Below are 15,177 nucleotides of genomic sequence, written 5' to 3' on the forward strand. Positions count from 1 at the left end.
CCCTACATTGTCATTCATTGCACTACCCTACCTTTCCCTATTCTTTCCTGACCCACTACTATTTCCTGCCTCTCCCTGCCCTGCCTTCCCTTATCCTACTGTCATGCCTCTCTCTACGCTGTCCATATTTTACCTACCCTGTCTTTCCCTGCCATGCTTTGCCCTTCCCCTAATATGAGAAAAAATATAAATTAGTGTAACAGTTATTAAGTAGACAATAGTGTGGGACATTCCGGTGCATTACAAACTCTAAGGTGAAAATGGCACTCACTACGAAGTTATTGTGGATTGTTATACTCGTAACTATAAGAAAAAAGACAAACACTGGCAGAGAGAGAAGGAATTTAACTCCTAAGTGCATAAGTACTAATAAATGGTAGTAAAGTAAGTAAATAAGTGACTGATTTATGGGGAAAATAAAATGCTATACATCTTCCCTCGCATGGTAACTCCATATCATTAAGTTGCTTCCATGCCTTACATGTGACCATGTGGCAAAAAGCTACAACAATGCGTGATATACTGAGTGAAAAAGTCAGTACCTATATGAATACAATCTTGTCACCTCAACTGCGACTACGTTCACATAGCACGTCTATTGCTTAGTGTTGTGCCTGTGATTTTGCTCTTAAAAGCCACATCCATAGCAATAGTCCTGTGTAATAAGCGTCTTTATCACTGAAAATCAGTGAATAACTTGTGTTTCTTTTGTGTATGTGTATGTTATCAAGCATGGAAGTAACCTCCCAAACTTCCCTCAAGTAGTGTGGCGACCACTGGCAATGCTGCTTTGCGCTTGTCTGGGCAACTTGCCCTCGCCGATCGCAAAAAATACGTTCTCTCCCTCCATCCTTGGGCCACCTACGGACCGCCACTTTGTTTCATAGGTTAGTGGAAATAATGAGCTTTGGCTGACTAAAATTTTTAAAAGTTATTTTTTAGGTATAAGTGGTTCAAAACAGCTAGTGGAAACATCCTATTATTCCCATATTTGTTGCCCCATGGACGTGAGTTATAACAATGCCTCTGCAGCCCAAAGTGGAATCTGGTTGTGGATGGAGTGTAAACACACATATTATTGACTTAGTAGCCTTTACCCTTACATTGCCCGAAAATTTCAACCCTTTTCATCACTATGGCAGCAACACTATGCCTCTAGCTTACAACCTTTCCACTATATTTCTTCAGGCGTTGCATCCCAGTCTCTTATCACACAGTTCAGCATTCATTCTGGAAATGTCAAATTTAGAACAAGATATACTGGGAAGAGTGTAGTTTTTAGATATCAGTCAATGCCCTTTCAAACTTGCTAATCAGGGAGCCACTTGAGGCTATAGTGTAGAAAAATGGGGTTTTGCTGGACCCGACAGATAAACTATTTGCAGTGCTTAGCTGTTAAGAAGGATATCTAAGGTTATCAAAAAGTAAGATACGTTTCAAAATCGCATTGAGAAACTTTTTTTTTTTTTTTTTTTTGAAGTGTTTATTGCGAAAATCTCGATTTTCCCCCCAAATTACAAAATTGCTAAAGACTTAACTTTGAATGATCAGAGTAAGCCCAAATTTGGTTTGCTAACACCGACTGGGCTTTAGATACGACATATGTAAATGCAGAGAGATATATGAATTACAACACAAGTTATGCAAAAAAATTACTTTTGTAAAAGGAGAAATATGGAAAAACTATGACATTTCAGAATTTTTCTCGCCTAATTGTACATCGACAGATAGATTACAATTTTTTCCATATACTTCAGATGTGTGAGTAGATAATGAAAATGTATATGACAAGACTTTGTAGGAGCAAGCTATAAAAAATACTCTTCTCAATTCAGAATAACCAACTACATAAGAAATGACGGCAGTCAAAATGGATCCTGTTTGGAAAGCAGAAACAACCCCAAAAACACGTACTGACTTCACATTTAAGGAATGTTTGATATGCCAGAGAACATCTTCAAAACCTCCCCCCCCCCCCAGAAAGAAAAAAAAACAGCAAGAGGATTTCCAAGTTTTAGGTCTGCTTTGCTCACCAGGCGTGATGATGTTTACCACAGATTATCGCAATATATTGATGATGAAGAGGGCTTCCTCGAGAACGACCCTAAATGTCACAATGAATGTAAAAGTGTATATGCAGATGAAAATAAGATGGAAGCTCTTAGAGGCAGACAGGAAAAAGAAGCAGGAGAACCGAGTGGCAGGTTGCCAGTGGATACAACTGGTTGCTTAACGAGTCGAGCAACCTAACCAACAAAGATAGATGCTAAAATTTGTTGTTTTCTTTGTGAAAAGAGTCGCGATCCTAAAGGTAGGCACATACTTGTCCTAATAAGTTCTTTTGATATGCAGCACTCAATTCACCAAAAAGCAGAGAAATTGGGTGATGAATCCATTTTGATGAAGATAGAAGGGCATGGTGACTCCACAGTTGACATGATTGCTAAAGACTTTAGGTATCACAGACTCTGTATGACACGCTTTCTAAATCGGAAAAAGGAAGAGGAATCTTCTTCAACAGGTATGACTCTGTATTTGAGCAGCTTTTTATTGAGATTTCGGATTCCCTGCTAGTCCATCACTCTGCATTTTCTTTGACACAGCTTCTGGACAAATATCGTAATATTATAGCTGACTAAAGTGTCCCAAATGCACATCAGTACTAATCCGGTAGACTTAAATCCAAACTGAAAGGGTTTTATGGAGCTGATATACAAATCATTCCGCAAAGGAAACACACCAGTATCATATGCTCATCCCATATTACAGTTAGCGAAATGTGCAGCTTAATAACAAAATTACACAACGAAGACTGTAAGGATTAGTAGAGGCAGTGTTCATGAAACTGAAGAACTCTGATGTGAAGAACACGAAGAAGCAGATACCCGTATAATAGCTCATCTTGCATATGTAACTAGACTTCATGAACAGTCACGTGTTGTAGACCAAGCAACAGACACAGGCATTGTTGTCCTGCCCATGTACCACTATTGTCATTTACAGTCTGCGACAGAAATGTGGATCCAGAAGCTTGTTAAGTATTTATCAGTGCATTAACTTGTGCAATTGTTGTCACAGAAATACCAAACAGAAAAACAAACCCTTGCTCGTGCACTGACATTCGCTTACGTGATTTCTGGAGGTGACACCGTTAGCTACATTAACCGTCGTGGGAAAAGGAAGGTAGCCAAGATAGCTGTAGAGAAAGCTGGATAGTTTTCAGAGATATCATGTTACGGTGCAAATGGTGCTGAACTGGATCTAACAGACGGCATTGTTAAAGAAGCAAGAGCTTTTATGGTCAGTCTTTCTGTTGCCGAGACATTTGAAGACATAAATGTGTTGAGGGAACATGTTTTGCATCAAGCAGAACAGATCTGCGAAACTTACCTCCTACTGAAGATGCTTTTCATCAGCATCTATTCCGTGCACTATACCAACTTACTGTTTACAAACGAGCCCACATGTGCAAATTATCTCTGCCACCTGCCACCCAGTATGGCAGAAGAGTTGTCAGTGGCATACTGCAACCCATAATGATGACCAAACGAGCAAAACCAACATCAGCAAAACCAGTTTCTTGCAGGTGCAAAGTATCAAAGTGCTTACATAACTGCCTATGCGCAAAAGTTCAGGTACCTGCTATATACGATGTACAGTATAAGCCCTGGTAATACTGATAAAAGCTTACGCACTGACCCCAAGAGTCATCTGAAGATGAAGATTCGTTGATTTGAGATGATGTCATTACATTTTTTTTTTTTTTCATATTCAGTTTTGTATTTAGCATACCATAACAAAGACATAAGAAACTCATCCGTTTGGTAAAGTCAGTTCAAGTTATACAGATAACAAAGTTCTGTCTATGACAACAGCCATATAATGATTCCTTTTTTTAGTGTCTGTTATTTCATATAATGTAATTTTATCTTTCATATTTAGTTATGTTTTTAGTTATCACAAAGAAACTCACCCACTGTGAAAAAGTCAGTTCAAATTATAGGCTACATTTAGCAGTGTTCTGGGTCTGAGACAATAATTAGTTGATTCACTTTATGAGCCTGTATTGCCATAGATATAGTTACTAATGTATTTCTCTGTTCAAAGAACATCAGTAGTTTGACATTTTTTGATGAAAGAAGTGATACAATGTAGGCTACCTGGTAGATATTTTGGACACACGTTAGAAACATGTATATTTTGTTCAGTAAATCTCATATTTCCGTATGTATTTTTTCAATAAGATTTGAAAATATATTTGTTTTACAGAACGATCATGTTGCAGTGGGTTTAATGAACATTCGAGTTGCAAAATTAATAATATAAGGTTATGTCACTACTGTGTTGCAGATAAAATGTTTCTTACTTGAACGCTTTTGACACAAAGAGTTAGTTCTAAACTATGCTCCATTTTATGGATTTGGCAATGAGATTTTTATTAGTATCTTACTTTCCCGTGCTCCTGGAATGTTACAGATTTAAAACATGTAATATACAAAAGTTTATCTTTCAGAGCGGCTTTTTCCATAATTTGAGGGGCTGGCTCCCTGGCTATACTGTACTTAGTTTCCAGCAAAAAGCACATAGTGTCATGTACTTAGTGCCGAGAGTACGGAGTACACTGATACTAGAACATTTCACTGTAACATGAACAAAAGTAGCTGTTTATCGGGAGTAAGGATGGGTATATATCTTTCGTTTTTCAAAGGCATCTTTTTTAAGAAGACGATGCTGTCATTCAAGCAAAAATAAAATATAGCAATATGTCATTCAAGTGAGATGGTCAAGTCTTTCATAACAGCATTCCAAGCCCGTTGCCAGACTTTTCGACGAGAGGGGGGGGGGGGTCGTTTCCTGCTGAATCTGAACTTGCATAGCAGCCGGCTAGTCAAAGGTCTGTTGCATGCTTGCTTTGGGGGTCTGGGTGTAATCATAAGCCACTTCGAGAAGCGGCACAAAACTTCAGAATAACGGTGAGTGACTCTTTTTGCACTGATGTTAAAAAACAGACCGTGAGAAAGGAACCTTTACCCAGGTGGGGTGGTCGTCCGACCCGATCGACATCCCCCCTACCACCACCACCCTGGCTAAGGGCCTGAATTCGCGTCGAAAGTCTTGAATTTACGTTGTTGGAAAAAATCATTATACAAACAGCAGGGTATAGACCTATTGCACTGTATACTATATATGTAGGAGCAGTAAGTAATTAAATTTAAGGCGTACCCAGTCAAATATGTTAATTAGAGAGAGAGGGAGAGAGAGAGAGAGAGAGAGAGAGAGAGAGAGAGAGAGAGAGAGAGAGAGGAAAAGAAAAAGAAAAATTGTAGTTTCCCACTAAATTTATTTTCTTTGAAAAGCATTTCTTTCAAGAAAATTTCTTCATGGCACACTTGAACATCTCTCTCTCTCTCTCTAACTGTCTATGTCAGGGGTTCTCAACCTTTTTAATCTTGTGTACCCCTTGAAGTCTTTCAGTATTGGTCACGTACCCCTTACCCACAATGCAGCATCAGGAAGGGTAAAAAGAAATGCCTGGTTTATTGACTTAGTTTATTAAGTTTAAATTGTGTTATATATGTGGAGCAGACAAACTTTTCAATTAATGTATGTCACTATGAGGTAGTGTTGATAGGAACTAGTTACTGTCATAGAGAAACACTATGTGACTGGCTGCTAGCATGCAATACATTTACTAAAACAGAACTATAGCAGACAGTTTTCGATCATTGTGACAGTGAACTAGTGCTGCTTGCAGCCAGTTGCAACTTGTAACTAGTAACAGTGATAAGTAAGTCACTGTGTGTGTGAATAGCATAAAAATAATAATAAAACAGAACTAAATCCGATAACTGTGACTGTGAGGTAGTGGTGCTATATACAGCTTATAACTAGTTACTCATGGGGAAATTACTGTGTGCGTGACTAGCGTCACTAGGATGAAAAAAGTAACAAAATAGAATTAAGGCTTTGTGTTCCACTGACTGCGAACTAATGCTGTTTGTTAAGCCTCGCAACTAGTTATTAGTAACTAGTTACTTACTCATAGGGAAGTCAGTGTGTGTGACTGCATTAAAATACAAATATATACTAATTCAGTGAGATGGTTGGGCCTGTTTCTTTGCTACCAACAAGTCAATCCTCGGCACAATCTTTGAGAAAGCCACTCTTATGTCGTCTTTGACTGCAAGACGTGAACATAACTTGTTTTTAATTAAGCACAGTGCTGAGAATCCCTGCTCACAGCGGTATGTAGAAGGAAACCATTACCAGTTCTTATGGCTGCAGTGCAGGCACATGACTTCGTAGCCGCAAGCAAAATCCATGACAACTTAAACGAGGAAAAAAAATCAGACTACAAATACACTGGAAACCTGAGGGTGAGGGTAGTGAGGGAAGAGTGGTGAGTGGGTGACAGTGAGAGGCGAACAGTGCGTCTCACTTTGGTACCCGCTCGGTACGCGTGAGGAGTTACGTGATCGATAGAAAACGAGCAAGGGTGACTACTGTATTATGGGTTTGCAAGGTTGTGTGGCAAGTGTAGTCCAAGAGAGCTTTCTCTCAAATGACATAACTCCAAGAGTTTCCTTGTTAACGTTGTCACTTAGTGTCCTGGTTCTAGTGGAGGACACATCTAGCCTAGCACATGTAGGCCACTTTCTACAAACAGGTTTGAAGTTATTCAAAACCGAAGTATTTTGAGAAACCTGTCACGTACCCCCAAAATTCCTCTCACGTACCCCTGGGGGTACGCGTACCCCAGGTTGAGAACCCCTGGTCTATGTGTATATGAATATATCATATATATGTGCATGTTGCATATGTATATGTATGCACGCCTGTACCCATACCCATATCTTTATACATACGTACCTAACCTGTACATGCAATATGTCTGTTGCTACATGTGCATAAATATATACATATATGTATAGTTATAGACGTATATGTATGTGTGCATATGTGCCCCTCTCTGCATATGTATGTGCATACGTGTGTATCTATGTATCACTTCACTCATATCAAAACATGTAATGATAATTAGTGCCAACTTTGTACCATGTATGTATCATTGTGTGTCTTTGTTCACTATTGTGCTTGTAATGATTATTTTTTCTGTACCTTCTATGCCCTGTGATACCGAGATTGTTTTCCTCATGCACCCCTCCCTGCTTGGCCTTCAGGGACAGTGTTCCCCAGAGTGTTGGGGCTTGTACTGAATGGTAAATAAAGAACCTAAAAAAAAAAAAAAACTAATAACATTAATACCTGGCAAGGCCAGGGTTATGGGAAAGGGGAAACACAAAGCCAAACTAAAGCAGGGTGCCAGCCCCCCAAGTACCACAACACATGCTACTACACCCAGTGCTGCCTCCCCTCCCCCTCCCGACAGTCGTACGCCGTCGTACACACTCCCCACTGATGCCCCGACACTTCAGCCCCGGGTGTTGGTGATCCTGCTGCATCCAATAAACCTACCACTAAAACAATTAAACACATCAAGCTCGATAGTGATCGTGATGATGATGATGATGATGATGTTAGTGCCCCATGCTTCCCAACAAGGGAGCGCCCTGAACTGGCAGTCATCAACCCCAACATCCCGGCGCCAAGTGCCAACCACCCAGAATGACCCTCCGCCATAAATTCACACCCCTCCAGCCCAGATGACCCTGCCTCTACCCTCACCACCAGCACCCCTCCTGTGGGCCCATACCCCCCTCATCGGCCCTGGCCCGGGGTCTCTCCAGTCATACCACAAGACCATTATGTGCGCCTGGCATTCCCCTCCACATGCACGCCCGTTGTCTGCGGTGTCTGGCGCCAGCGTGCATCCACCCACCACCTCATCACTCGACACCCTGAAGCTGTTCGTCTTATGTCTCCTGCACCTTCTAACATCTACATTGACAGGAATTATCCCGATCTCATCCAGACCCTAACAACTGAGGGGCTTTGGGTGTCAAATTTATACTTCATGATGCCCTAATTCAACGGAAAAAGATGCCGGAATACCTGGTCAAATACTTGGCAGCTGAGTGTTATGTTGAAGTTCTATACGAATTACCTGGTGTCAAACAGGCACGTCGCCCGTACAACTCTCTGGGCAAAACCCATCAACAGTGCCATTGTTGTATGGGAGGGAGAGTAGGCTACTCCTCCCTTCCCAAATACCATTATAAGCTACTCCTTCTCCCCTGTAGGCTACTTTTGTAGAGGCTTCACCATCACAGCCCATGTGTTATCACTGTTATGAGTCCAGCCACATCTCACGCTACTGCCGGTCAGCAGAACAGTGTGGTCTGTGCAGTGGCCCCCACTCAAACTTTGTCAGGCACTCGGCCACCATTCACTCTCCCAGTCCTCGTGCACCTGACCCCACTCATCTGAGTTCCCGAAACTGCCCCTACTACCCACGTCACCAGCCCCCACTTACCTCAGGGCTGCCCACCTTTGTCTCTCACATTCACCGCAGTTCCAGTGCCCCTAGCGTGGGTGTCACTGCTTGGCACCTGGACTGCCCAAGTCGTCACTCAGCCAGCCCTGCCCCTGCTCCTGCCCCCACTGCCACCCCTGCTTCTGATCATCATCCGATACACCCTCCCACCACTGGTTTCACCCTATGCACCCCTCCTCCCTCTCCCTCAGCCCCTGCCCCTTCCTGTGCCCTACAATTAGCTGCTCCCCCCTCCCCCCTCACCTCCTGTCTCACCTATCAGACCATCAACTACGACTTCCACAATAACAGTACTAGGAACTACGCAGTCTCATTTTGTATGTACTATTTTACCATAATATTCCTTTTTTGTATGTTCATATGCATGGATGTGTGTATGTATGTATGTATGTATATACAGTATATATGTTCGTATATATGTGTCAATGTATATACATATATATATTTTTGCCTTAATGACCAGGGGCTCCGGCCTCAATGGTCGATAGGCAAAAAAGAACAAAAAAAAAAAAAAAAAAATTCCTTCTCTGCCTACCTCACAACTCCCACAAACCAACTCCCATGTAACCCCTACTGTTATTTCTGCTCCTCCTCTCCCTCCCGTATCACCACCTCCCAGCCTTGTCCCTCCACCAGTGTACCAGCTTCACCCTTCTACACAAACCTTCTCTGTCTGTACTCCCTCACCCACTCCTTTCCCCCTATACAGCCTTGCCTCTCTGCCACCCCCTCCCCTCCCTCTCCCTCACCCTACCTCCCTCTCTCCCGGCAACCGCACATATGGGATCTTCCTCTCTCCTACCTCCCCACCCACTCTCCTCGTTTTCCCCACTTCCCCCGTCATTCGTTCCCCAACTCTCTCACGACAACTCTCCATCTCCCTCCTTGTCCTAATGGCTCCCAAACCCAGATGATATAAAATGTCATTTTAGAACATACGGAGCATCCACTGCCTCCTCGTTGACCTTTTTCTTTATGCTTCATCTCATCACCCTGCTGCTATCTGCCTTCAAGAGGCTTCCCCTCGCTCTCGTTGCCCTAGACCCCCATGCATGCTTCGGGGATACCACTGCTATCATACCCATTCTGGCCAAGGCCTGGTTAAATACATTCGTCACTCTATTCCTCATACCCTCATTACCAAATCACCTGCCCTCTTCCCACTCCTCCCTCTTTCACATATTTCGCCTCACTGTCAATGATGCCTCTTTGTATATATGTAACGTCTATTTCAGTCCAACTGGGGGTGACCCCATCACTTTACCTACCCGTCGCTCGTCAACTATCTTTTACCTGGGCGATTTTAATGCCTCTTATCCGTCATTTGCCGGTTCCTGTACTTCTTCTGCTGGTCATCGTCTTCATGACTCTGTCAATAACCATCATCTGCATCCATTTCCCACTCTTCGTCCCAGTCATGTTGCGGGAGGCTACCTCAATCTCGTCGTTGGTAGCAACGTGGTACATGCTGTCACTGTTGACATTGTCCCTACTCTTATCTCAGACCACAGTGCCATCCTTGCCATGTATTCCATTCTCATTCTACACTCCCAGCACCGTCATAGCAGGAAAAAGATTATTATCCCTATTCTGCTGCAACCCACTTTCAAGAACATGCTAACCACCTGGTTTGTCAATCATTCGTTCACCACATCAACTGAAATCTACACCTCCCTAGTTGCCATAGTAGGCTACAGACCTTGTATGATCATTATATATGTGCTGCAAGTCAGTCATAAGGAAACCTCTGCTTGCCAGGCTGACGTGTGGGTATTGGATCGCCGACTAGATGACAGCAAGGAGGAAATGCAACGAGGAGTGGTTGTGTACTGCGCTGACCACAATGTTGACAACCTCCACTCTTATCTCACTACAGCCAGGTCCTCCCATGAACTCAAACAGTGTTCGCCAGGAGTATTGGCATGACTTTCTCCAGCATGATAACTCACACACTCCTTGATCTAAGGCTTGGTGACTTGTTAACAGAGTTGTTCAGTTAGGTGAATCCCCCTCCCCTCCTCTCCACCACAATCCTGTGCTATATCCCAACAACCTACTTTACAAATGGTCCACCCAATCTCAGATGACATCCCTGCCTTCTCCCATCAAGGCTTGCCTCTTGGCTGTTACCAGAAACAGGCTAGCACGTATTGCAGAGGCTTGCTCCACTCCCTCTCCTCTCGATGATCACCCCATCACAGGTGATGAGTTCCAACCTGCGCTATGCAAGGCTCGGCAACTGCCCCAGGTAATGATGGAATCACCTTTGCTACACTGAGACTCATCGCTCAAGTCCCTGGCAATCCCGTTCTCACACTGCTCAACCTGAGTCTTTCTGAAGGTAGTCTCCCTGCAGACTGGACCCGTAGCACCATCATCTTCCTCCTTAAGCCTAATTCCTCTGATTTCCGTTCCATTTCCCTAACGTCCTGCATCTGCAAAGTCCTCGAGAGAGTTCTTTTAGCAAGGCTCCACAATCTTCTTCACGACCAGCTTTCTCTTCACCTTTCTGATTTCCTCCTCACTCACTGTACAGCTTTCATTGATCTCAAAACTGCATTTGACGTCACAAACTGTGACGTCACCCTTGATGAACTTACCCACCTGGGTGTCTCTGGCTACCTGTACTGATGGCTGGAAAGCTACCTGTCTCATCATCACTCTCGGGTTTTGTTTTCTGGCGTGGTTAGTGATTACTGACCCTTCAGTCTTGGCACATCTCAGGATGGGGTACTTAGCCCCTTTCTCTTCAATCTTTTCATGAATAGACTTCTCCATCGTTTAGGTCCTATCCCTGACTCCTCTCTGATCCTAACCTATGCTGATGATATCTGCATCCACTCCCCTTCTCCCATCACTCTTCAGCGTCTCCTAGTTAAGTTCAGCCAAGCTGCAACTGCTTGTCGGTTGATTATCAACACTGCCAAAATCAAGCTGTTTACACGATCCCTCACTCATAGGCTTGCATGCACAACCATAACCCTCCTCGGCTTTCATCTCGAGGTAGTGCAGGATTATACATATCTCGGAATTCCCCTCTCTTCCCTCTTTAATCCCTCCCAGTATGTCTCCACTATCTGCACCCGCCTTCACGGCAGACTTAAACTCCTTGGCATGCTCAGTTGCAACATGCATGGGGTTAGCATCCCCGTCGTTTGATCATTTTACCTATTATATATTCAGTCCCTTCTTGATTATCATGCTATCCCTCTCTTCCTTGTCCCCCCAGCAAAGCTCCGACCACTTGAAGTGGTATAAAATCAGGCGATGCATCTCATTCTTCGCTGCCCCAGTTTTGCCAGTGTAGTCAACGTGCTCCATGAACTCAATCTGTGCCACATCAAAGATCGCATTCATGTGCTTGGAGTTTGCTTTGCCACACAGTGTCTGACCACATTTCCATCTGCTGCTTCATCCTTTTCCTCCCAACTGGTTGACATTATCTCAGATTCCACTCACCTAGTTCAGATCCGGCATACTCACGTGCCAGGCCTGGCATCCTGGCTAAAAAGAATTCATTCAGCACTCACCTGTCCTCCCCAGCCTTCTGGCCTTGATCCCACCAGCACCCGTGCTGATCATGTCACTCTCATCCCTACCGACCCTTTGCCCACTACCTGGACACGTACAACTCCTGCTGTGCACTACACACCTTCTGCCACTGCTTTTGACCTTTTACCAATCCTCTCACAGCTCTCCATCACTGAAACCCTTAACTCCGTAGCCTGCACCTACCCTTCCCATCCTATTCACATCTACACTGACGGTTCTGTCCTTGCTGACGGCCGGGTGGGAACTGCATGCATTGCATTTACCAGCTCTGCTTCCTTTGTCTTCTCCACCTCCCACTGCCTTCCCAACTGGACCAGCAGTACACAGTGTGAACTATCTTCTATACACCCTGCCCTTGACTTCGTTCTCTCTCATCACCTACCAGGTCTCATCAACAATTCACAGGCTGCCCTTGCCTTACTTAGCAAACCCCCCCCCCCCCGACAACCCTCCCCTCTCTTCACCGCCCTCTACTACCACCTCCATTAGGCTCATGCTCTTAGTCTCATTTTTCAGTCTGCCTCTCCTTGCAACTCCTCATGCTTCTCTCAAATAACTCATTTCCACTGCTCTCACTCTTGATTTGACTTCCAAAGCGGGCCGAGCATCGCTTCCATGCATTAGAAGGTATCACAATACTATCTGCGGCAACCATGATCATTTCCCTATTTACTATCACTGCTTTCAACCAGCAACTTTTTTTTTTCACTGTTGCACCCTCTCAAGCACTTCATCCTCTAAAGTTCCAACCTTATTCATCACACAACCCAAGTACTTAAATGCATTCACATTTTCCTTTCCTCACATTCAGCCTCACGGCAATTAATAACTAAATTTCTCTTAAAGACCACAACTTTACTCTTCCCTACATTCACCTTTGGATTCCGTTTCTTACATACTCTCATAGCCCACTGGGGAGAATTTTTTTTTTTCAATTTTTTGTTTTCCTATTTGTATTTTTCTGTATTTTTGTTTTCATTTTTGCAACTGAAAATCGCCAGCTGTCAATATCAAAGCTTCTTTTGGGCGTATTTTAATAAAAACACGTGGTCGCGGGCATTTAAACTTCTTAAATACCCGGGCGTCGGTGTTATGTAAACAAAAACACCTGGTCCGTCAGGTTTCATAATACCAAAGCTGCAGGTAACAAAAATTCTTTGGTTACCCACTGAAATTGTTAGGTAACGTTTTCTCTGATGACACTGCAATTAGAGAAAACGAAGAAAAACACCAGGGGTCGGATGCTCAAAACTGGTCATATCTCAGTCCCACCGTCCGTGGTCGCTCCTCTAGTCCCGTCTTAAGTTATTCCCGCCTTATGACTGACCACCTCCACCAATGTTCAAACGAGAAGCGGTCAGTCGTAGGGCGGGTATAAGTGTTAGTCCCATCAAGCGGCAGAGGGCAGGCAGTTCGCCAGCTGATCTGATAGCAACCAACGAGAATCAATGTAACAAAAAAGGCACCCAATGAGAATCAAGGAGGTTGTTTCTAAACAGACAACACGTACATGCTGGTAACAACAAATATCACCGCCACAGATACTCGCCACACGCCTCTCTGTATGCTAATACTAACCTACTTCACAATGGAAGGTGATCCTAAAGCCAAGAGACCTCGGCGCCCAAACTTTACTGATGCAGAACTGCTGGCTATGGCAACAAGTGTTGCAGAGAAGCAAGACATTATATTGGGAAAATTTTACCTGTTTTGCAATGTTTTTCTTTTCTAACTTATAATCTTTGACAGATTTTATATTTGTTAATAACCATTAGGCCTATCCAATAAAGTATTAGCCCCAATCTAACCTAATCTACCTAAATTAACTAACCTAACCTAAACCCCAAACCTGCTTGGAGGTTGTCAAGCCAAGACCTCATGATTACGGTGATAAATTGTTTTTAGGTCAGTGGGGTCCAGTTAAGTAAGGTTAGGCTTCTGATTAGACTAGGGTGGGTTAGGTTAGGTTTTAAGCTAAGTGCAAAGTGGTGGTGGGTTTTCGTTAATATCTCAAAGACTATTATTTTGCCATGGATGAATTAGAATAATTTGACGCAGACATCAAGATGTACCTATTGAGCTATATCAAATTCATTACCATGAGGCAGGTGCACTTGTAAACATTTACCCTATCCTTACCTAAAGACCCTAACCTATCACTTCACAGCCCATACTGGTCATAATAAAATTGTGAGCTAATGAAAGTCCCTAAAGGAAAAAAAAAAGGTAAATTAACAGTTTAGGACACCTCTGGAATTCAATATGCATACTCTAGAGAATGAAGGTTAAAATGTGAAATTCCAGTAGTGTCCTACTCTGTAATATACCGGAAAAAATACCAAATCTGCCCACATCTAACTTAGAACGAGGGTTTGTAGAAGAAAAGCAGTTCACATGCCATACCTATATGTGAGTAGCCTACATTTTACGGCAAGTATGTGGCATCATAGGGAGGCTTTCACAGTCTCATGAGGTAAAATTATGCTGCACATCTACAATTCATAAGAGGCCTCAATAGCTAGTCACTTTAAACTCGATAACCAAGCACAAATCGTGCATGAGAGAGTTCCCTGAGATCCTTGCCATAATAAAATACCTCTATATGCTTGTATGTATTACAAACACCTTAACTAATGTTTTGAGGGGTAGATAACGCTGATGAGAGACTCAAAGCTTCCTTACGACCGTGCTGAATGGGCTTTAGGACTGCTCGGTACCAGTCGTAAATTTTGATGGAGTTCCGACCAGAGATAGTCCCGCTGATGTCACAACATGGCGCCCATACTGTTTTGAACATCGCAGACGGCAGCCATTGTGAACACAGGTGATGACTTAGTACCGCGCTGGCGAGCAACGATCGGGACTAAAGTTTTAAGCATCCGCACCCAGAGCAGAACGTTCAAGATTCTACAGTACTATGTATTTTGTTGTACTCGAACATATTCTTCTAATGTGAAACGATGGGACAACGTTCTCAGTCTTATCTGGCTGCAGCAGAGCTTATAAAGGTGAGGAATGCTAGACATAAAGTACAGACCGTAACAGACGAGATGGAGGTAATGGAGGAGAAGTTTATTTGATGCATACCGAAAAGGAAAAAAAAAAAAAAAAAAAGCTTTTCATACAAAAAATGTGCAATAACTCTTTTATTTTTCTGACCGTGTTTCGCC

The 15,177-nt window shown here is 43.2% G+C and overlaps 1 protein-coding gene across 1 annotated transcript; it reads left to right on the forward strand.

Annotated features, from left to right (window-relative positions):
• Positions 1 to 10,678: 10,678 nt before the first annotated feature.
• On the forward strand, positions 10,679 to 11,086 carry LOC145390981 (uncharacterized). Its single transcript, XM_080265715.1, has one exon. The coding sequence runs from the start codon at positions 10,679 to 10,681 to the stop codon at positions 11,084 to 11,086; it is 408 nt and encodes a 135-aa protein (XP_080121841.1).
• Positions 11,087 to 15,177: the final 4,091 nt, after the last annotated feature.

The sequence above is a fragment of the Coenobita brevimanus genome, chromosome 16 (genome assembly GCF_032717465.1).
Source record: "Coenobita brevimanus isolate Jiangsu-jjx chromosome 16, ASM3271746v2, whole genome shotgun sequence".
Taxonomy (NCBI): domain Eukaryota; kingdom Metazoa; phylum Arthropoda; class Malacostraca; order Decapoda; family Coenobitidae; genus Coenobita; species Coenobita brevimanus.